At 40.8% G+C, this 24,179-nt stretch overlaps 1 protein-coding gene across 2 annotated transcripts; it reads left to right on the forward strand.

Moving 5' to 3' along the window:
- Positions 1–1,284: 1,284 nt before the first annotated feature.
- Positions 1,285–22,399, forward strand: dnaaf9 (dynein axonemal assembly factor 9). 2 transcript variants are annotated; one of them, XM_041954211.1, is made up of 37 exons: positions 1,285–1,424; positions 2,288–2,367; positions 2,552–2,677; positions 2,775–2,899; positions 3,262–3,358; positions 3,531–3,637; positions 3,765–3,842; positions 4,249–4,350; positions 5,103–5,158; positions 5,262–5,397; positions 5,827–5,908; positions 6,332–6,368; positions 6,473–6,557; positions 6,630–6,706; positions 6,825–6,869; positions 7,015–7,060; positions 7,156–7,267; positions 7,534–7,604; positions 7,804–7,851; positions 7,948–8,041; positions 8,161–8,264; positions 8,441–8,584; positions 8,958–9,043; positions 9,390–9,491; positions 10,151–10,268; positions 10,431–10,519; positions 10,681–10,809; positions 11,149–11,274; positions 13,673–13,710; positions 14,840–14,975; positions 15,321–15,407; positions 16,139–16,245; positions 16,546–16,620; positions 17,415–17,602; positions 18,590–18,655; positions 19,282–19,375; positions 19,737–22,399. In XM_041954211.1, exons 1-37 carry the CDS (start codon positions 1,369–1,371, stop codon positions 19,841–19,843), a joined length of 3,456 nt encoding a protein of 1,151 aa, XP_041810145.1. In that variant the 5' UTR covers positions 1,285–1,368; the 3' UTR covers positions 19,844–22,399. The 2 variants fall into 2 exon arrangements, with proteins under 2 accessions (XP_041810145.1, XP_041810146.1); XM_041954212.1 differs by having other exon boundaries at positions 7,951–8,041.
- The last annotated feature ends 1,780 nt before the right edge of the window (positions 22,400–24,179 follow it).

Here is a 24,179-nt window from a genome sequence, read left to right on the forward strand (position 1 = left end):
GCTCTGAAACAAGCGTGATGAGGGCAAAAAAAGAAGATGCTTCCTGATTACAACAGTTCACCTGCAGTTGTTCAGGAAGTGCATTCCACAGCACAACCTGGAACGACCGAGCTACTAGTCCAGTGCATCTTTTATTCTTCACGTCATGCTTGACTTCTATGAAAGCACTCTTTTCCTCCCCTCACAAGCATTGCTTTACTCACAAATAAGAAGCAGTACTTCCTGCTAATGCCTTTGTGCACTTAAAACCAAGGTTCTGCAGTGTCCACGCCAAACAATCACACAGACACACAAAGTTGTTTTAGTCACACAGGACATTGCATTCATTTGCTTCATGCCCTGGAGACTCACCAAACATAAACCATAACCACTACAGGCCTAACCTCGAGCCCAACTCCCACCTTAACCAAAAAAACATATCCACTGTAATGTCCAATATTTCAAAAGTCATATTTAGGACGAACATTTTAAACTAAATCAAATCATTATGGGAATTTACAAACTCCTAATCAACTGGCCTGGTTCAGTTTCCCTTTCCTACCTGACTCCATCAAGTTGCTTCCCTCTGCACAATGAAGCTGGTCTGAGAGGCATCCTGTAATTGTTTCTTGTTTGCACTATTGCTGCATGACTCTCACTGCAGATATTAAGCCAAAACAGGAGAAGCACAGCCATGACATGGAAGACAGAATGTGACCCAACTTCCCTGTGAACATGCTCCTGAACACTGGTGTCTCTAAGGAAAACTCTGATTGAAATAGCTCCTACAATGTTATCTTTTTTTTTTTCTAATTTCTGATGATAATTTATGAAGTCACGGAAGGACAGTAGCCTTTGTTGTAAAAACAAATACCATAAAGAAAAGCATGGAATTATCATTGATAGCATCTCCATGTATTGTGATATTAGCACAGAAGCAGCTGTATTATATGGAGGAGTTCCCTTTCACAGGCCACACAACAGCTGAGATTACTGAGGGATTGCACCATCTTCCTGTGCTGCTGCCTGCTGCTGTCAAACGGCCCAAAACAAGGCAGTACTACAGCGTAAAATGGGGTAAACCATCTAGCAAAATCAGATATATTCGTATTTTTTCATCGATTTATTCGCTAAATACGCAATATGGTGTTATATATGTTTGTGATGTTTTAGAGTGTATGGTAATTAGTCCTACATATTGTCATTATTGTCCCAAAACATCATAGTGATATTCCTGACACCCCTCAATAACAAATGGTTTGCTCCGTTGCTATGCTATCTTGTGTGGACATTCTCCAGGGTGATGAAGAAGATGTAGTTGTTCGGCCTGAAAATATATACGTTTTTCGGTTTCATACGTAAATCACGTGAACCGTGACATTAATTACAATGGCCGGTATAAGGAGAGTTAACGGAAAATTATCGGGAATCAACCCAGCTGTCAGGTAATGTTAATGTCGAATTGGGTTTATAGACAACGGCGAAGCTGTCAAGCTAGCACGGCTAACGTTAGCGCGAGCCGTTATTTGTCGCCGTTTTAACAGCAGTTATCGCTAATTAACGTCAACGGTTCCGTTAGCAATTGTGCTAACGTTAGCGAGGTGCCCGACCGGTTATAGGTTACACTGCCAGTGTTAATAAGCTGGCTAAGCGACATAGTAATATATCTTACAACGTTAACACCCATTCCAAGAAAGCCCCCGCACCTCAGTTAATGTTGTTTTTTGTGGCCATCATCAAGCTAATGTTACCTAATGTTTAATGAATTATGAAGCATCTGTGGAAAAAGTACTGCACTCTCAAAAAATATCAACAAAAACATATGCCTAATTATCTCATAATTTACTGACTATTTCAAGTGCTGGAACAATGTCATAATGGTAAAACTGCATCTATTTATTATGGGAAAAACTGTCCTCGACATGTGTTGCAGTCATAAGATGTTAAGCTTAAGCTATCTCATCATGGTGACTGACCTTAGCAATAATGATCTCATCTGTCATAGTCTGTCATACAGTTTTTAAATATGCTTTAGTGGATTCAGTCCCACTGCTAAATTCAGCTGAGGAAAACATCCAAATAGAAGATCCAGCTAACTGACCATTTCTAATGTGGATAGAATAGTTCAGTAGTCCTTTGGTTATACAGCAAGTAAGCTGGACCCTGTGTTGAGCTTTATCTTCATCAAACTGTTGTTTCCACAGTTAAGAATGACACTTATTGGTCGGCATTCATCTGAGGTTAATGTTAAAAATGAACAAATATTCTGACTATATAGTATATACTTTCTATTGTTATATTTTTTTAGTTGCTGTCGCCTGCGTCAGGTTCAGTCTCTGCTCTGCGAGGGTGGCACTGCGACCCCTGATGGCATCCTGTGCTCGCTCGGTATGTTAAGTTGCAAAGTTTGTTATCTTTAAACCTTATTTCATTATATGACCCAGTTCCCTGCGCTGTGCTACACTGTCTGCTCAGGCTAAAGGAAGTTAATGAAATAATATTAATAAAACTGTTTATATGGTCGTTCTAAAACGGACAACATATTTTAATGTCATTTTTTTGTGTAATTTAGGGATTGACAGCAGATATAATGAGGGGTGCACTGAGCTGGCGAAATACCTGTTCTATGGACTATATGGACGAAATCAGCTGAATCTGGAACATGTCCTTGAGGAATTTCCTGAAGAAATGCTGGATGGTGAGTTTTTCCAAGTGTTGTCTACAAGATTTCAATCATATTTTTGTGCTTGCTTTAGTTTTTATTTATTCTGACAAATTACTTATCCGCTTTACAGATGTAATCCTGCTGATCAAGGCTGAGTGTGTTCATCTGTACTGCAACCCGGTGAACTACAGTTACCTCTTGCCCTATGTGTCCCACTGGAGGAACCTGCATCTCTACTGCATGACAGAAGCAGAGGTTAAAAAGCCTACTTCCCCCCAACAGGCCTATCATTCCTTTTAATTACAGTTTATTTAAATGCAACACCTTGTCTACAGTGGCTGCGCAGTGAAAGTAGCACATTAATTTAAAACAATGTGTTCTGGTTTATATACCAGTGTACCTTCAGTTTGTGTACAGGTGGCTGAGCCTCTTCAGAGCTGTTAGTTGTCTCACATTGCTTCAGAAACTCAGATATCAAAGTAATGATTGACCTGTTTCATTGCTGAAAATTCTAAATATGACCTTTGTTGCAGTGATTGCCATTTGCAATTGTTGTCCTGAGATTCAGTCCTTTTCCTAATTGTCCACCCATGTAATTTTCCTGCCTCCGCTCACAGTATGAAGATGAGGAAGCAGCAGAGGAATTCAAAATCTCCAGTTTTGTCACAATGGTGCAAGACTGCTATCGTATTGGAGTACCTAACAGCTCCCAGGGTATATATCATTCCATTTTAATCTCCACATTAGTTCCTTACATGTGTTAAATATGACATTACATCTCAGTAAGGCAGAATAAAATGCAGTTTTGCTACTTGACAGCATGCACTTACATCAAAATTACACCAACAACACAAGTAATTATACCTGCTGTTACTGTTGCTTTTAGGACACATCCAGAGGTTTGATATGTTTATGGTGGAAAAGTGGCCCCTAATTCAAGCGTTTGCCCTGGAAGGCATCGGGGGAGGAAGCTTTTTTACCATGAAATACAAGGTACCTTTCAACCTAAAAAATAAATCAGAAACAACATACTTGTTGAGCTCTGATGTGGCAAAATTGAAATACATTTCAAATAAAAGTAAGTGTAGCACTACATTGTACTTGTCCATTGCTTTTCCAGCTAATGGACATGAGTGAGAAGCTGTGGCAGGTTTACAACAGACTTGACCCAGTGTCCCTGGATAATGTCTTCACAGAGGTAAAATACTTTCTTTTTTCATCAGCTGTTCTAACTTTGACAGGATTCTGTCGCATTTAACTACAAGGCCTACCTGTGACATCTGACGACCTTTTTCTAAAATGATGTCCAGAAAATACATGGTAGTCATTAAGAATAATCAGTAATTATTTTTTTTTATCAAGGAAATTCTAATTATTTATCATCCTTGACCATCACAGTTACAATATCTAAAGATGTTCACATTCTTAGGGCGTTGTTGGTTATTCAGTCAGTTGAAGTAGAATCAATTGATTTTGATAATCAACTGTTTTAGTCTTAAATGATGTTGCTATTTTTTGTCTTATCAGCAGACATATTTAAACATGAACACGACCATTCAGTATGATATGAACTCTAACCTTGGTGCTGTTTGTTTGTATTTTAGGACTTGGTAAACTTTGAGAAGCAGTGGAGTGGGTTTTTCTCCAGCATGGACCTGGAGAGCCATCTCTCCATCTTGGAGCTATCTGAAGCGCAGGCAGGAGAGGTATGTTTATCACCACAGTCTCTGGACAGTACTTTACTGCCTTTCAACAGAAAGTTGTAAATAAGCAGAAAGTATAATAAGCAGTTATTAAAGTTATACTGACAAATCTTTCTCAAAATGAATAATAAGATTTTCTTCACAAAGTAAGATATTAAACACATTCACTCATTATATGAAGAGAAGATTAATAACAGTGAGTGATCAACCAGCCCTTTCTGTGAGTTGTGCTGTTTCGTTGTCATCAAAAAGCATTACAAAAACAACATGTATGTTTTTTTTCATATTTTCCATTCTTTAGGTCAAAGATCATTTGGTTTAACTGTGAAAATACAATACAGTATGAGAAAAGTGCATGAAAGGATTGTGTGTTAAGTATGATCAAGAGTAATGTTAAAATAACAGCAAAATCATGCTTAAATTAGTATCATGCTTCCTCTATCCTCCTGCACTTCATTTATTAGTAGTTGAGTATCATAAGTCAGCATGGATGTGCCATCATTAGAGAGTATAATAGTGCAATTCATCTTCCTGCAAATGGAACATGGGCATGCAAACAGAGATGGTGTGTAGGGGGACAAAGGAATAGTGACTGGATGCTGATCAAGTCTGCTTCAGTGACTGCTATTGCATCTGTGGTGAAGTTTATGTCGTTTACAAGAAATGAAAAGAATATTTTCAAATGGCATTGTTCAGTGTCTGGTCTTAGTCTTCAGCTAAGTGTCTGCATAAAGTGTATTCTCATCAATCCACAGGCATTCCGCACTTACTACTCACATGGACTGATCTCAAGCAACATCACAGATAAAAGGTATTCTTCATATACAGCAATGTTTGATTACTGAGATGATGTTCATCTGTAGTCTCCTAGAAAGAAAAATACAATTGCTTAATCAAATGTTTCTTTATTTCAGTAAAAGTCAGCAGCCCTTTGTGTTGTTTGGGAAACATTCCTGCTCAGAGGATTTGGAGAGTTATTCTTTCAACTTTCCCTCAGAGAGTCATCAGGTCCGCAACACAGGCCCTCGAGGTTCTGCAGCCAGACACATGGTGAGAAGTGTGATGTGAAAACACACAGTGCAATACTATAGGATCTCTGTCAGCGGCTGGACACCTGCCAGAGTGCTTACAGCAGAGAAGACCTACCACTGCGAAAACTCCTCTGCATTTCATGTGGCATTAATGTAATGTTTCCATTGTGTGTACCTAATATTTCATAAATCACACTGCTCAAGTTTAAGAGCAGAACTGGCCTACAGCACCACCTGGTGAAATAATGCAGCATAACCAGTGATGTGCAGAGCAGTGATGCAATAAATCATCTTCATCATCTTGTACCAGGACACGTGATTGCTGATCCTATGTCTCCTGTAGATATGAGATATGGGTCATTTTGCTCCACTTTTTTCTGTGTTGTTTGTGAAGTGGGAACATGCCATGAACGCAGTTTTCAAAAGAAACACTTTTTCTGTCCTTTAGATTCTGCAGTGTGTGGCTCCCAAGGGACCTCTGGCCTGCTCTCGAACCTATTTTTTCGGGACCACCCACACACCTTACCTTGGTGAGGTTTCACTCTGTAACTTAGATTTTTTAGCATTGATGTCCTCAGAATCACATTTCAGTGGAAACCCTGCTGCAGAGCTTAGTTTGTTAACCCAGTAGTACTTACTATCCCTTCATTAGAAACTGCTGAACTAAACGCATAACAAGCCCAAGTGGCTGTGTTGATGATGTTGCATGGAGTGTAGCTGCTCAGTACTATTTTCTGCTGACCTTTATATTGTTCTCTACTCTTTTGGTAACATTGCAGACACGTCCAAATACATGCAGTATTGATATCAATGCAACAATTACAGATGTGTCCCCCTGCTCCTCCTTATGGTCATTTAAACAATTGAAGATTGAAGATTTTGGCCATATTACCCATCCATAATTTGTACTGTTAATATAGAATTTCTTTACACTCGCTGTGTTTCACCCACAGGAAATCAAACCACAGAGCAAAAGAAAACAGAAGTCTTGTAAGTGATTTAATTTTGGATTTCATAAGTAATATTTCCCTCTAAGCTATTCGGCCATTGTTAAATGTAAAGAATGTCTGAATGAAAGACTTTTTGCTTTTCAGACTTTTGTCACAGATTTATTCCGCTGCTGTTCAAGCAGTCCTGTCAGGAATTAAATGCTACTCCTGCACCACCAGCGCTACCAAGGTAAGAAGAAAAATTATTGCAGTATGTCCTGTGCTTGTATAGTTGATCATTAATAAATACTTGTTGTTGCAGGCTAAGGATGTGGCAGAGAACACCTTTCTAGTGGCTTTGGACTCAGTGAATTTAAGTCAGTACCGCAGTTCTCTCAGGTACAGATTGATTTTATTTTTTTCTGCTGTTGTCCACTGTATGAGTCTTTCAGCCAAGCATGAAATGAAATGAAATGTACTCTTAGAAGTGGCTTGATTCTGTCTTTTCTCTCCTCAGGTCCAAATGTGAATTCAACATTCAGGCAGTAAATAAACAAGGAAGGTGGGCATTAGGCAGTTCTGTCTGTAAACATTAGTGTTTTTTTGACACAGCTCCTTGAAATTTTCCTTGTGTTATTTGAGAAATACACACTCAGGTTGTGTTTTTATAAAACCTTTCAGACCTAAAGAGGCTGTTTTTTTTTCAGGATCATCCCTCTGACTGATGAAGAAAGCCGTTATGTTGTAAAAACAGTACGTTGGAGAAGAATATTTTTGTACTTGACCAAAGAATACACTGAAATGTACCTCTTTTTTAAAAATCTTGACTAATTGTACTTTTTTCTAAGGCCTCCATGACTGTCCATGATATCCCAGACCTGCAGTGGGATGGAGGGGACCTGGGCTCTGTGGTCTTTTCTGAATCCTTCTTGGAGTCCAGCATCAACATTCAACATAAAGGTACAGTATTGATTCGATTAAGCCTAGTTAGAATAGATTGCTGATTGATTCCACAAAGGAAATTAGATTTACATATAAGCAGCACAAAGCCACAGGTCACTGCCAACAGAAAATGGCAAAAGTCATTTTGGAACAACAGCGCTAGTCTAAAAAAGGCCAATTTGCTGCCCTGAAAATCACATTTGTGATTCATCTTGTCATGTTTGTCTTTCTTTGTCTTGTTTGTCTATGCTGAATTTTAAAAAAGCCTGTCTCTTCTCCTGCAGATGGCACTGTGTCCTCAGACAGCTGCTACACAATCCTGACTACATCTGTGCCTCGCTATGCATGCTGGCTGGTATGTGCAGAGCTGAAAGTCGAGTTCAGATGAATATGATAAACATAATGTTTGGATACAGACAGAGTTACGTAGTCTAGATTAATTTCGCAGTTAAGTTTATTTTCAGAAAAACATGTGTCATCTTTAGTTAATGAGTAAAATGTTGAATTTTTTTCCAATATTGTTATCAAAAGTTTTATGGTCATGTTACTTTTAGATGGAGTCTGATGTCAAGCAATCTGAGCAAGCCCAGCATCTTGCTAAGGTAAGTTCAGAAGCTTTATGTAGCTTTACGCAGTGTGTGAATACATGCTTATGAACGTATGAGCATGTGGCCTCATCACTCAGTATGTGTCTTCAGCAGACAGAGGAAGGCACTTGTCTGGGGACTGCTCTGACCGTAGCAGATGCTGCATATGTGTCCTCCAGCAGCCAGCTCTCCACACATGAAGAAGGTGACACTAATATTAACATTTGTATATGACAATACCATGACAAGTTATTTTTGTGATGTAATGTGAAAATGAGCTGCAATTCTGCATCATTTTTAATATTTCTTCAATGTTAATCTCAGGGAAAATAATTTTCTTCTCTGAGGGACTCCTCTTCATCCATTCTCAATATGGAAGTATTAGCCTGTCCAAGGATCACATCAGCACCATCAAGTTCTATGATCCGGTAATTTTTATATGTGATGTGACACGATGTCTGCTGTTACTTAGTACATGAATGATTTTTTTAAAGGCTGTGCTTTTTTTGCCTCCCTACAAAATTCTAAAACGTGATATGAAACCATTTGCAGTTGAATGTCCGGTACTGACTTGTGTGTGATTTGTATGTTCTCTTATTACCAGAACTCCAGTGCTGTGGCGTCTCTCTTTGTGGAGTATGAGAGCAGCCTGCTCCCTCACCTCCCCTTCCCTCTCCACAGCTCCGACCAGTGTCTGGTCTTTGCTCTTCAGCCCAGGTCTAAGAGCCACAGGGCCTTCTATTCCAAGGTAGGAGCAGTGACTGCTGACAGGGTCTGAGACTGAAGATATATGTGGACCATCTGAGTATGGCTGATTTGTACTAACAGTCTCTTATCATGATTAAAAATCATTATTCCAACATTATCACTATGTATATTAGTACATAGTAATACATGTTAGTAATTTCCCAAAAATAGTTGTTGTAGGACTGAATATATTTGGTTTGAACCACCATGATTTGTGGACGAAATACAAGATTAAGATTTGGTTTCGTGTCGGTTCATGGATAATCCATCATCGTAAAAATTAATAAATAAATGTCTTTAGCCTCTTTTTTCTTCATTTGATCTCATTAAAGATATATCTCCAGTTGTATGAACCTTTTCTCTCTTGGTTTCAGGTTTTGTCAGTGTGGCAAAGTTCTGAATCTGGACTCACTCTGCAATTGGTGGACCAAGAGCACCTGACCTCAAACTATAAAAACATGTAAGATGACTCTCCTTCACAGCCTAAGATCAGTTGTCTGTGTGCTGATTCCAGTTTGATTTTTTGCCTTTGAAGTAACAAAGACACTTTCATATAATGTTTGTGATCTTATTTGATCAAATAAGTAAAAGTATCAAGTAAAAGCATGATAAACAGGGGCACAGTTCTACCATTTGAATATGTTTTACCAAGCCCCTCTCTCATCATGTCACCAGATTTCTTATAAGCTGTCTGAGACATAATAATACCATTGTTAACACAGTGTACTTCTGTTTAATAATGAGTCAGCCTTTCAGATGTTATATAAGGTTGTTAATTAAGGTTAACTCTGACTTTTTTCTCTCAGGCACAGCAGACTCCAGAAGCTGCACGACAGTCAGGAGCCACCAGTGGCCAAACGCAGAGGCAGCCTGAAGACTTCATACTGCCAGCTGCCAGAGCAGGACATGTTAGTACACACTCAAGTCACTCACAGTGCTGTGTAATTGGACCAAACAAGTAATGAAAACTGATGCTAGGTATTGCTTAATTGTGGTAAGTGTTCCCAAAATAGGATTTAGGCCTGTCTCTCAAGATGCAGTGTATTCATCAGTGGTGACCATCCACACTGGGACGGTCTTTTCTGCTGAGAGAAAGTCTGTAAGATAATTTAGCTTCAGTATCTGAATAAAAATAAAACAGTGCACACACGTTTTCTTTCCTGCCATTGTGCCTCAAACAAAGAGGACCACATGCAAGGATAACCTTAGGGAGCCAAAGTACACATATTGTCCATTACTTATAAAATGAGTTGCTCCCTTTTGCAATCAGTCTGATTTGTCATTGCTTTGTTCCAGTAGAGATAAAAATTGTGGGAAATTTTGTGCTTTTGTATAAATATCTACTGCAAAAAATGGAGCAAATGCAAACAACAAGGTGGTGAAAGGAAACTTCAACTCTTGGCTTAAAAAATGGTTGCACTTTGTAAAATTATAGTCCTCATTTTTGTCTATTGCCTTACAAATACATGCTTAGTGCCAAAATACTTTTTTTATGTAGTCAGGCCAGTGAGTTGTTACCCCATTTCTGATTTCTGCTTACTGGTTGTTGTATTCTGGTCTGTGCCAGGTTTCTTCAGCACTTTGCTTTGAGTAGTATTGGTCAGGAGCCCATTCTGTACGACCACCTGGGGGTGCTCTTCCCCTCTGCAGAGCTGAGGAATCCAACCAACAGTAAGGGAGACAAGGTGAGTGTATTGACTGGAGTGCAGTGGAGCGTCCTCGTTTGAAAAATGTTGACAAGAAAAGAAAAAAAAATCCGGTTTCTTCAGGGAATGCTGTCACCTGTGTCATCCTGAGTGCAGCTGGTACTATTCAAGACTGATGTGGGTTTTTTAATGTGTCAAAAGGTTGTCATTACCATCATCAGCGGATTGCCAGGAAGCCACAAGAAGAGACTCTGCAACTTCCTGATCCAGTTGAACAAGGAACGTGAAAGGTGGGAGATTTCATCCAGTGAGATTTCGTACTTTTGCAATCTATTTTTGTTCCTTTTTGCTTTCTTAATATTTTTAATCTTACATATGCTGCGATTGTTTAATAATAATCATGAACAACACAGACAAAAATAATACAATTTGGTTATTACTTCATCTGTAGGTGGGTGGTATACAACCCTGACAGCTGTGACAGCTTCTCGGCTTCTCACCTGCAGCTGTATTTGTCCGGCTTCCTGGAGAGCCAGAGAGGCCCAGGAGGCAAACCCCGTCTGTTGGTGCTCTCTCCTGGGTAAGAAAGCCCACTGATCAGTTTGATACAGATGGGAACTGAGAGGTCAGGACTAATCCAGTAGAGCAGAGCTGACATAAATGGAAGCATTTCATTCCAGAAATACAACATTGTGAAAATAATGTTGTCTGATGTTCATCATTCAGTGCAATAAATGGTAATAATTTCACCCTAGCACATAAAATCAGACCTCTGTACCTTTACAGTATGTTGGGCTAATCAAACCTAACAATAACAGACAGCATTTAATGAAACTAGAAAAAGAAAAGACTGAATTCATTTACTGTTCTTTTTCAGTGTATAATGACTTATTCACTTGTAAATGTTCCACTTGCACAGATACACAGATGTTCTGGATGTGGTCCAGGCGGTGCTTTTCCACCCTGACCCAGTTGTCCAAGCGTGTTTCACCATCGGCGCTGTAACTGCTTGTGTGGACCCTCTCGCCTCCTGTATGGAGCACAGGTGATATTTCTTGCTTCAGTAAATCTGGTCTCAACCCTGAGAGACCTAACAAAGATGTCAGTGTACAGTTTAAGGTGTCTCACATTGTATGTACAGCAGAAAAGGTTCCAGAATTTTGATTGCTTGGTTAGAATAAAAACAGTTAAAATCAAATCACTCTCAAATTACATATTTTGAACTTCGGTGTAAGATGATGACAGTGTACTGAATTGAAAAGATGAATAATTCTATCCTGTTGTGATCCAAAGACCAATTTCATGTCTCACCTAGCAAACTCAGCCCTTCAGTATGTGTCCTCAAGCAGCACCTGTTGTGCCAATGTTTTTATCAGTTTCCCAATGAATGGACGGCGGATGCTGTATGTATGAAATTTGTATTGACTGCATACTGAATACTTCACCAGAAATCTGTCCAATGAGTTGAAAAAACACCCCACCTGTAGGTGTGAAACATGGCTCAGAAAAGTTTGCAGCTTTATCCAGAGAGCGGCAGCTCAGTCAACCAGGATTCACAGCAGTTACAATGGATTTGGTGACCCAGTTTCACAACCACAAACTACTCAAATCACTCCTGCAGCACAATCTACTTTGCTGTCTGTCTGTATGCTCAGTATGTTCCAAAAACATACATTTTTACCAAATAGCTTGTATTTTTTCCTCGTACTGGCGGCTGCTTTTCTGGTTTGTCTTCAGTCGCAATAAATGTAGTTGCATGCCACAAAGGTAAGCAGCTAGCAACCAATGTTAGCTATTTATTTAGCCATATTTTTGGCCTATTTTGCAAAGTTTGCAAAGGTTAAAAAAGCTGAAACATACCAGTGACATAACCTGAAATTCCAGTTGGAGGTTTCATGCAGTTATATTCTCAAGTAACATATGGACCAGATGATGACAGACGGGGCCGAATGTTGATAAATTGTTGAAGCACTGGAGGTTTCCAGGACGAGGTCGACTTTTACAGAGAGGATCAGTCCTACATTTAATCTCACTCTCCTTTTGTTACAGGCTTTAGATGTAGCTTACGGAGCTTGTCACTGTCGGAGATTGACTGAGCTGCTCCACACAATATGACATACCACTCCGGTTAATAGGCTGTTTTCCACTGCACAGCCAAGCTGGGATGGCCACTGATTCTTACATACAGATGAAGTCACTCAAGAGGGTCTAGTTTTTACAACAACCATTGCTGCCGTATTTCTTCATCAGAAATTGAATTGAACTGAATTGAATGATGTTACAACAAATGCCCTGCTAACTCATTAAAGTAGTGAGAACTATGATAATGTGATTCTGCACAGTAACATTCCTGAATACTGGAGCATATATACAGGATCAGGAAAACTCCCACAGTCCTTTGGAAAAGATGATTTGTTTACTGAGCTCAACTTTAATAATGAATCTTAAATGTGTTTTGGATCCTGTGCTATAAACATGTTGTGATGACTCTCCAATAAAACTCTGGCAAGCCCCACTTGGCTCAGCAGTGGAAAAATGTGTAATAAGAGGTTTAGTTAGCAATGTGGTTAGCACTGACTTTTCCATTTGAGGCATCTTCAACAAGCCCCCTATCACTGTCTGTTGCCATAGATTGTGTGGAGGTCTGTGGAGCCCCACTATGGCGCTAATTGGGTGTGGTTAGCCCAGCTTAGGTCTGACCTGCCTGTCAACCCACTCAGCATAGCCCTCTAATCCCCCAGGTCCACATGGGCGACCAGCACACCCTCCTCAGTGAAGCTCATCAGTCAGTCATGATCCATTCTTTGTGATGAATGTAGACAGTTCATTACATCAGAACAGGAAAGATAAATGCCTTTCAAATTGCTGATGCCTCAGCCTGCAGGCTCCCTAAGAGCTGCAGGGGAGGGTTTGTGGTGGCTGGAGGGGGACTTGGCTCACAACAGTTATTCAGAAAGTGGCGTATAACACTGATCGATTTGAAAACTCAGGATAAATTATGTTAAGATTAAATGAGATTACAGAAAGCTTTTACATTGGTCAGTTGCCAGTCATAGTCATGATGTCATCCTCTGAAAAAAGGCTCAAGATTGATAACCGGGTTGCTAGCCAGGGGCTGTAACATGGAATTAGCCTGTTTATTGCTGTAGAACTTTGGCAAGCACCCATTAGTCATAAATAGAGTTATTGTTAGTGATGATATTTTGGAACAAGACATGGGTTAAAATAAAGAGGACTGTCAACTAAATAGATTAAAACACAGCTCTTCTATTTGTGTCGCTCAGGTACAGACATCCTATTTTCAGTGCATCTATCCAAAGTGCAGCAGTGACCGTCTCAGTCAAACTAAATGTGCATTTGACTGATGTCTCAGCCTGCACTCAAGTGTACTGTATATTTAACTTTTTATTTTACGTCCATCTGTCTCTTGTCTGTTACTTCAGGTTTGCCTTCCCTAAGCTGTTGGAGCAGTGCAGCCAAGGTAAGTCCTGTCCTTTACACTGTTCTACCCTCCAGTTTCCCAACAACAAAATACATCAAGGATGAACTTTCTCTCAGGAATACTGAAGAAACACCTTATTGATATTCATTGATATTGATTTTTTCAGAAGTGTAATGCTGTTTTGGAAGCCGTTCAACAAAGCCATTCCAAGAATATATCATGCTGTCAGTTTGTACAATAGAACCATTAAAGGTCAAGAAATGTACGATGTTTGTCAAACTAAGTCAGAGGAGAAGTGCTATGTGACAAAAATAATAGTCATATTCAGTCGAGTGAAGTCGTAAATTAGAGGTCCAACACGAGCACTAAGTGAAGATGTGCAACAACGCTGTGTTAGCTTTTTTGATTAATCTGCCAGCAGCATCATCCTCCATCTTTGAAAACTGGGAATAAACTACGACACAAGTCACCCTCATTAATACTTTTATGGGACACATAAGGAACATTTGAAGGAAAATTGGTGGAGGACCCTTGTGATCCGGCTGCAACATAAATGCAGAAAGAAAATCATTGATGTAAAAGGTCTTACTGACCTTAACAACATCGTTTTTTCAATGACCTCAACAAGGTCATTAAAACAGCTCAATTTGTGTTGTTAGAGGTTTCAGATGGAGTCTAAAGGGCCAACCCACGATAGTTCAGCAGCGCGTTGCTACAACCATCACTTCATGTTTGAGAGCACACAGTTCAAATTCCGTCTTCTATTCTGAAGTGACATATTGAAGATTTTTTTAGATTTTACTGCCATCATCTGTGACATACTTGTTACTGGAACCAGAAAAATCCCAATTTGGTTAGTAGGGAGGAAGCCTGGCCGGGTGGAGCTGACATGGAATGAGCAAGGGGCAACCACCACAGTTTAATCTGTCACAGAATTACTTTGTATGCCTTTTGTATCTTACCAATCGTTGTGAAGGAATCAGAATGTCAATTTCCATAAAAATCCAGCCTGCAGGGAGAGCACAGCAGCAGTGTTGCCAGTAAATCAAACCTAGTGTAAGATATGGTATTTCTGCAGTGGCTTCACAGATGTGGTTTTGTATTTTCAGGAAATTGAGCCAGTTTTCCTGGAATTCATATTCCTTTTGTGTGCTTGGTTTTATGTCAGGTATTGTGAGTACAGTGGTGTTCACCGGGCTGACAGCAGAGCAGAAGCACCCTCTCATGCAGCATGTTCAGCAGTTGGTACGCTCTGCCAACCCCACTGCAGCCTTCATACTGGCAGAGAGAGGAGCTGTCACCAGGTAGGCGCCCACAGAATTGTGATCAATGCTGCGAACAGTCATTTAACTGCTTTTATCTTTGCCTAAAATATCTTTAGGCTACATTTTATCCAGCTTTTTTGAGTCTGTGTCTGAATCTGATGGCTCAGACCACTGCTCAGTTAGCACAGAAATTGTGTCAGGAACATTTCCCAAAGCATTCTATACTGAAAGAATATTTTATTTTTGTAGTTAAAAGTTCATTATGGATAAAGGACATTCTCTAAGGAAGTTATGTGGTTTCTTCATGTCATGTGTACATATTTATATAATTTCGGTATAACACATTTATATTGAGTTGTTTTTTTCTTTCTTTTTATTAATTAGGAATGAAGACGTGAATCTGATATTTTCTGAATCCAGCTTCAATGAGCCACAGATGCTGAGAGCACGTTACATCCTCTACCCCGGATGGTAAGACCCTCATCCTATGTTTCACTCTACTGGTTGTGACCCCCGTGTGTCCTTCTGTGTCCACACTCAACCTTTTGGCCGCTGAGTGACAGATTGGCGTTGATTCCTGCCTCGGTCTTCGTCTGTCCTGCCTCGCCTCCCTCCCTGCGGTTTAATTGCCACTCGGCTGCAGTGGTGGGGGTATCGGCTGCTGATTGCTGTAAAGCCCCTCAGGCCATCTTGTGTCCTATCACCAGCTGCCTCCTGGCAGCACAGTAACAAGCTGTTGGCCATGCAGTTTCCATGTACACAGAGGGGTTCTCCTTCCCTTTGGACCAGGTCCAGTCAGCCTTCATGCCACAGTGGTCAGCCTAATATGAACCTCTGCTAAACCCTCCTGTCAGATCATTCACTGGATATCTGGCCAGAGTCTGGCCCTTCTGATTTACTCATCATCAAGCTTTGATTTGTTTGTATGTCCGTGAATGTGTTTGAGATGCTTCTTACACGTCCTTCACTCTGCGACCAAGAGAGGATTCTTTTTCACCTGCTGATGGGAGTATCTGCATTTACAGATTCATCATCCACTTCCACAGTGCGACCAGCAAATCACATACGCTGGCCTCTCTCTGTGGGCAGCTGGCAGAGTAAACAAGTTTGCAGCCAAAGACAAAATGTAGCACAAACATTTGGCTTGCACTAGACTCAACTTTCTCACCATTTGTGTAATGTGCACGTGTTCTGTGTTTCAGGTGCAAAGGGAACTTCTTGTCAGGTTCTGGGTCTGTGGTCCTTGCCCAGCACCATGTGGCTTTCAACCGCCCCCTAGAGAGGCCTCTATTTGTCACCCGCTGTAAAGGTGAGATGGAAAGGATTTCTCCCCCCTTTTTTGAGTGTTACACGTGACAGAAGCTCCAGATATGAGCTGGCAGGGGTTGAGGATGATTACATAAGCTGCCTTTCCCTCCAAATATGGAGACAACTGAAGTCTCAGAGTAATTGTTTGTGGCTGGTGTGAAATAATCTGTATTCCCAAAGGATGCACTTACAACATCCCTCCAACAACATATGCATTTCAGGAAAATGTATATTAATATTGTTAAGTTCTATATTTTGTGTCACAATACTAACTGCTAAAACTCTCATCACTTTTCTGTAGCTTTCAGGTCATCACTAAGACCAAGCCCCTTCCAAGGAAACGTGTACAATGTTTGGGGAAAAGTACGATTTTCTGGTAGGAATTTCGCATCTTCATTTGATTTTTTCAGATCAGATTTTGAATTCCAGAGAACTTGCTTTTGTTAAGCTTTACTAAACAAATGTGACTTCTTTCCTTGGTAAATATTTGACCTGCATTTGCATTTCCCAGTTTTGGGAATTATTAGACAAAAGGTTACCCTCAAGGCAGGCAAGAAGCTCCTGACGGTAGGAATTTTGCTCGGTTGTTGCTCTGGTGTCTGGTGCTTAGAAGTCGGCTCATAGTCCACCGGTTTGGTTTCCTCCACATAGTTTTCTCACTCTTTTTTCATTTGAAGATTGTGTAGAGTTGTTGCATGAGGAGAGAGTGCAGGTGCCTGTGAGGTGAGAGAGAGCAGAGAGCGTGCAGATATTTGTAGAGAGCTGGGAAGAGTGTGGAGACTGTACTGTATGATCCTTATCCTAAAACTCACATCCCCCTAGTGTCGAGTGTGAATCTCAGTCACTGTCTTTAGGACAGTGTATCATCTACATCACTTTATATTTAGTTATTTTACTTTTTTTTTGTACTTAGCTGTTGCTTTCGGTACATATTTTACATTCAGTTAGGATGGTTTTGACATGTTTGTCTCGTTTTTACCACACACGTGAGTGCTGAGAACCAGTGAGAGAGCCATTTTGGGAACAGAGAGTTTGTATGGATGTTAATACATTAACACCCCACCAACACCATGTGTTGTTACCATATGAAGCTGCTGTAGCAGGTGTTACACAAGGTGTGAACTGTATGTGCGACTTGGGTGTGAGCGCCTTCGTCTCTGGAACCTCCAGACTCAGACCAACTGATGGAGGTGAGCTACAACACAGTGAGCGGGAGCCTGAGCATCGTGCCAGACCACAGCATTAACCCTCTGACCCCGGGCCCCAAAGAGACCAGCACGCCCTGCTTCCTGATCTTTGATGGTGTTGGCCTCACTGAGGATGGACTGAAGGACTGGCTCAGATTGTGCACCAAGCAGGTAGACATTTAAAATAACATTTAGATGTTTTTGTTGCCAGTACACACTGACTCCCCTGTTTAAACCAATTATAGCACATGGTCTAAAGCTAATGGTGCAAGAGCATTTAGGGTGTGTCCAAGTCCAATCCTGCTGGTTAAACAGTGCATAATATGGGTGCAACGGGGTTGTATTTAGCCTCTCATGTAATCATAGGTGTGTGTTGGGCATAATATGAATTAAACCAATCAGTGTCACCTCCCATTCCCTTAAAAAGCGAGATGCATGTGCACCTGGTGCATTGCTATTTAAACGGGGCATTCGACCAAGTGAACATTTTTTTGCTGAGGAAACAGATCTGCTCGCACGCTTTCTTTTCACACACAAGCAGATCATATGTGGGAGTGGCAGGAATCCACCAAAGCTCCCTGATGTGAAGCAGGCGTGGGAGTCAGGCGTCTTACTATCTGAATAATGCACCCTTTAAATGCAGGAAAATACTGTGCCATTGACTTTAGACCACAGTGCAATCCTTTTTTTGCTGCCTCAAGATAACAGTGAGCCAACAATGCGCCTGACTACACCTCATTTTAAGTTAATGCACCCATGCGTCCACAGATGGGTGCAAGTACTTTTGCTGCTTACAAAACATGGATGCTAGGCATGAAAAGAACAACTGCATCAGTTGGAAGCTAGCAATGACACTTGCGCCGTGCTGTGCTCCACTTTGCACTGGGTGTGAGGTGGGGCCCGAGAGTCGTGTATATCTATTACCATGGGTAGCGTCAGATAAGTACTGTATATGGCAGGCATGTCAAACCTATTCCATACAGAGCCATGTGGCTGCAGCCTATCTCAGTCTTCAGCTGATAATTAAGTGATCCCTTGATTGGTTGGAACGAAAACCTGCAGCCACGCGGCCCTTTGTGGAATAGGTTTGACATTCTTGGTATAAGAAAATAAACTGTTGTGTAACCACAAAGCTGATGTTCTGTTTGGTGTTTACAGAGGCAGACAAAGAAGCCGAGGAAGACTAAAAATACCCTTACATCACAAGAAATCAAACACATACATGTGAGTGTATTTATAATTATATAAAATGTAATTTTTTATTTACCACTGTGAACTTTGTGTGGACAGAACTGCATTAAAGCTCCTCTGGCATCAACTAGGAACAGTATTTTTATGAGCTAGCACCTGCTTTGTTTGTGCCTATATTTAATTACTAGCAAGCATGCAATCCACACATGCACGTCCCGGCTGATAGTTTCATGCTTTTTAGCAGTTTAGCAGTTTTTTAGCATTTAGCAGTTTGTCCACAAAAGACGAAGAAGAAGCTGATGTAAATAATACAGGTTTTAAAATATTCCCCAATAATTTTCTTTGCATCTGTTAGGCTGCAGGGTTATATGGATGTGTGCTTTGTGACAAACAATGAATGTAAACATTACTGTGTTTGTTTGCAAAAAAAAACTCTGCAGGCTACCTTTAAATTTATTTACAATAAATGCCAATGCTAAAGCAAAAAAAAGGTATTAAAATATTTGATGATGGACACAAGCCTCACTAAACATGTGCCAAAGTGGTTTGATGCTTTTTTGTTTGTCTGCTTGGAGAATTTATTTATCTTCTAAGAGATCTTGGGCCGGGTCAGAAACTGTTGTAGATCATCACAGAACCTATTATATGTCTCTGTTTAGATCACCAGGCACTTGGATCCACTACCACCAGGCTACTTCTACAATGGTTATCAATATGTTGACATCTTTGGAGAGAAAAGGAACCTCCATCCCAGTATCCTTTTCATAGTGGTTACTGCCTGTTATAAAACCTGGACTATATCTTAATTTGTCGCTCAGGTTTGTAATACTGTACTGACGAGTTTTCATATTTCAGAGGCTCAAAAAAAGAAACTGGCACACTTAAATCAGTTTAACATGAACATACCTAGTGTACATACAGTTGATGTGAGTCAGTGCAGGTCATAAAACTCTAACTGTATGTGAAAATGTGTTCTGTTAACTTACAAATAGAGATGTGATCTTTTTGACCCAAAGGAAGCAGTGACCATGAAGCATTGTGAAGGTCTTCTTGCATCTGTATTGTTGCGTGTGGTGATTGTGCTGCTGTTTCCCTTACATTGCTCTTACTGCAGACATGGAGGAGTTTATTAAAGAGTACATCACAGAGGCCAACAAAGAGATCGAGCTATTCAACCGTCAGCTGGAGCTGCAGGGACAGCCTGACCTGTTTGATCCGTGATAGAATCTGTATGTCCACTGCCTCCATCTGTCTTATTTAACTCTAAGGAAACCACTGTGGGAGGGACGGGGAGGGTACAAGGTTTATGTACTGAACACTCCGCTATAATGGTCAGTGTGTTCACACCACATGCATCTGCAGAAACTGCTGCTATCCATTTTTTATTTATGTTCTATGTGACTTTGTTTCCTAATTTCGTGGCATAAAAACATTGAGTGCAGGTGAGCTTTTAAACAGCGACAGCCCCCATCAAAAGCCAGCTATGTCATGGCATGGCTGTTTGCCTCACTTCCATTAACTCTGCAGTTAGCACTTAAGCAAGTTAGCTGTCATGTGGATCAGATGGAAGTGGCAAACTGATGTGGTCACCTGTGTTAATTTAAATTACTGTCGACGTTTATCGAGAGATGAGAGTAGCTCACAGCCGCAGAGAAATCTGAAACATAACGCAACACAAGACTCCATCTTTAAACCAATGTGATTACGCCACTAAGCCTGCAAGCTATGAGACTTTCACAATTAAAGGGAATTTCCAACCACACAGTCCTACAGCTTGCGCGTTTCTGTTTATCACAGTTGGCAAATTAATGCCTCTATTTCTGGACAGGCATGGATAGCCGTGTGATTCTGGTGGGCTCCCTGGTGGGGTTTCTCAAGAATCGCTCCTCCTCTGTTGTCACCCAATCCGTGGCCCACCTGTTATCTTGTCTGCGTGCCACGCTGCAGCAGAGGGAGCGCTTGGCCATAGAGCTGTAAACATTGGACAGCCTGTTGGCTGAAGACAACTGATGAATGATGCCATTAATCACATAGCAAAACGCCTTCCCAGTGCTTTATTTTAAGACTCCTAAAGTGAATCTAATGAAAGTGCAATAAAGCAGACTTCAGTTCCTGCAGCAGAGTGTTAGAAAACAGCTGAGGCCGTCAGGAAACACACTGAATCACAGAGGTTACATGTCCACCACAAACGTCCCCGCAGCGCACTGTGTTCTGTTTATTATAATGCTGCTAGTTAACAGTAGGAAACCAGGTCGCGTCACTGCAGCCAGGTGTGGATCACTCACTGCACCATTTTGGCCAAAATGTTCATTTATTGCATTTGTAATAAGTGTGAACATTCCCATGGTTTGTTTTGTTTTGTTTTATATGTATTTTGGGTCAATGCTTTTGGGCAGGACAAGGGGAAAAGAAATAATCTGGGAAAACCTTGATTCGGTCAACGGTTGGGTTAGGTTTGGGTACTTGAGTAGAGCCTGCAGTGAAAGGTGTAAGGCTTTGTATCGGTGGTGTGATGTTGCAGAGGATCAGACTTTATGTCCTTTTTAAATGGGTAGTTATGCTACTGTTTGCTCTGCGATTGTGTGTCACACTAATGTTCTATGCATGTCTTCCTCTTATCAGGGTTCCTGCACAGCATTTGAAATTCTTTAACTTCAAAGAAAATGTGTTTGATGAGCTGTGGTTAATTTGTGTGGAAATGACCATTTGTGCTGTCATTTGCGCAGCTGCGTATTTGGGGAGTTCGAGACCCACTTATATTATAATCAAACAAACCAGCATTTCAAAGTAAAAGCGTGCTAAATAAGTAGATATCAGATGTTGAAATGTGTAGGAACCCTGTCACAATCTCTGGAGATTTAATGGCTTTCATTCATTATGGGGTCAGCAGTGTATGATGCAGACTAATTAACAATCTTTGGCTCAAGGGGAACTAAATTTGTCCTGAGTGAATTGATACTGACGAGGAACACTTAAATGCACATTGAAGTGTGCACATACTGAAGTAATATTACTTTAAATACATACTTTAAATCCATAATCTATCATGGAAATGCTTGCGATTGCTCACAATTATTGAAATATTCACTGATGCTTCTCTGTCAGCGCTGTCAACAGCCAGCTACTTTGAACGAAGCGATCGTTTTGTTTTTAGCTGGCAGACAAACAGAGAGCGATCACATTGTTGACGAGTTACGTTCCCTCAGATGACCCGCGAGTATCTGTGCAGATTCAAATAGTCCTGAGGCTGAGCTCAGCCGGACACTGCTGGCCCCATCCGTCCACTCAGCAGAGTCCACTTTGATCTGAACAAGCCATACCATCTAATGCTAGATGTGCCACTGTCTTTTAGAAGAATGATACAATGCATAGAATAGCACATAACATAGCAATGAAGTATGCCTCTAACGTGTATAACCCTGGCAGCATAAGAGGGGTTCATATGAAGAGGAGGAGCTCACCCCGAGTTATTCATTCCATTTACTCCTCTCTTACAGTCCTTTTTACTCTATGAAACAAGTGCAATTGTAGCCTACCTTGTGTTTTTATATATTCCACTTACTGTACCCTCAGATAGCTCTTTAAGGACGGAGCCGAGCAAACGAATGAGCTGCTAAATTCTCAGACTCTCACAGCTTATATTTGACTTTGAATGCGTGTAGTTCACACAACACCGTAAAGAGTCCTAAAAACCAGTGAAGGGTTTTGTTGCAAAATGAGATGCCACTGGAAAAAAAAAAAGCATTACCTCCACTTAAGATGGCGGATAGAAGAAAATGCAAACAGATTATAGTGCTTTTTTAAAAGTGGAACAGGATAATGTGTAACATAAATCCTTTGCTGACAATATGATAACTCCTGTTTAAGCTGGATCCTCTGTTCAGCGTTTCAGAGATGTTCTCTCAAAGCCGTCTGTTTTGAGCAACAGTTGCTGTCATTCTGCAGTTATGTAATACTGCAGAGAGTTACCTTGATTGACAGTGAAACAGTCTGAGGCTGATGTATGGGAGGCTGAAGGTGCCGCGACTATGGAACCTGCTACACATGTCAAAGAGCAGAGAATCTGAAACCCTAATTGGCCAAGAGATGAAGAGCAGTCCTTAAGGAGTTGAGGGTTACGTAAGATGTTTGTGATATTCAAATCAAATTGCCACTAACTCTTATACACACACATATACACGACTACTACCACTAAGTATGTCTACACTATTTTGCATGTGTTGGGATGTCATGTGAATATGATACCACATATATTGTGACAGAATTGCCTTTCACCAAACTGGTACAACAAAGACAAAATAACCACATTTATTTTACATATCTGCTAAGAATTTGAATTACCTCGAAACAGCAAATAGTATTTTTGTAAGACAGTGAATTGAACACTCGATGCAAGCAAAACGTCTCCTCTCGCACAAGCTACAAAAAGCAAAAGCAGATGCAATTTTTTTTGTAGAAGACAAAACCTGGAAGAGAATCTGATCGGTCGTGAGATGTCAGGTTTCTCTGATCCGGCAGTGCCTTGGCTTCGGCTAAGAAAAGCAGAGATTAAAGCTGCATTCAGAGCTCCATCCCTCTCCACGTCGCGGGGGAGGAGGTGTTGTCAGGCGAGGATCTGTCCTTCAACAGTGTTGGTGAAAGGAATCCGTGGAGTCCTTCTTTAAAGCAATGTGTTTTTACTAAGCCAGAGGGTAAAGTAGGCAAGGTCACACAGGGGTGAGTGCTGGAGGGCTCAGGACGATTCAGGTGTTCTTGCAAACTAACCAAAAATCAGTCAGAATCCGGGCTGGGTACCACAGCAAGTAGTACAGGTCTGACTGTAGATTTATTCATGTTCAGGTTCATTTCTTGCCTTATTTTGATTTATTACATGATAGACAGATCCGATTCAGTTGATTTCTTTAGTGAAAATGTACAGATACTAGAAGGAAAGCTCCATTTTTCTCTATTTTCCTTTCCCTAAAATAATGGGAAATAGAAATGTTTATTTTTTGATACCCAGCCCGAGGTGGGATACAAAAGATTTGTATCAGAGTATGTAGAGAGAAAAAACAAAACGAGGATTGAGTTTGTGACTAAAGTTGGGTGACCCCTACTTATTGCACATTGGGGGCCCCGAAGAGCCCTCCACAAGCCTCTCAGTGTGACTGCTACGCAGCTCTCTGGCAGACCGAGCACCCTGGTGTCTTCTTCCTGTGTGTGCAGGCTAGCCGTTTTGTAGCTGAAGTTATAGGACAAAAACAAAGTTTGGTGTTAATTGGTTTTATATGACGGGGGAAAGGTGATGTTCTTGTACTGCAATGTGGTGACGCAGCACAAGAGGTTTTTGTTCTTTTCTAGTTTTGAAGATTGGCTCCAGCGTTCAAAGGGGCCAACAGTGTGGAATGTATGCACTTGTTGAAGAAGTGGATATTTTTGTGCTTATTGGAGACAGGCGGCTCGGAAATGGATTTTTAACTGTCCAGATATTACTCAGGCCTCAGGGGACTGTTGATGCTAATTGTTTGGGCTGTTCTGTCCTATCGAGGTTAAAAGGGAAGCACGGGCTCTTCACCCC

Source organism: Chelmon rostratus, chromosome 15 (assembly GCF_017976325.1).
Source record: "Chelmon rostratus isolate fCheRos1 chromosome 15, fCheRos1.pri, whole genome shotgun sequence".
NCBI classification, from domain to species: Eukaryota; Metazoa; Chordata; class Actinopteri; order Chaetodontiformes; family Chaetodontidae; genus Chelmon; species Chelmon rostratus.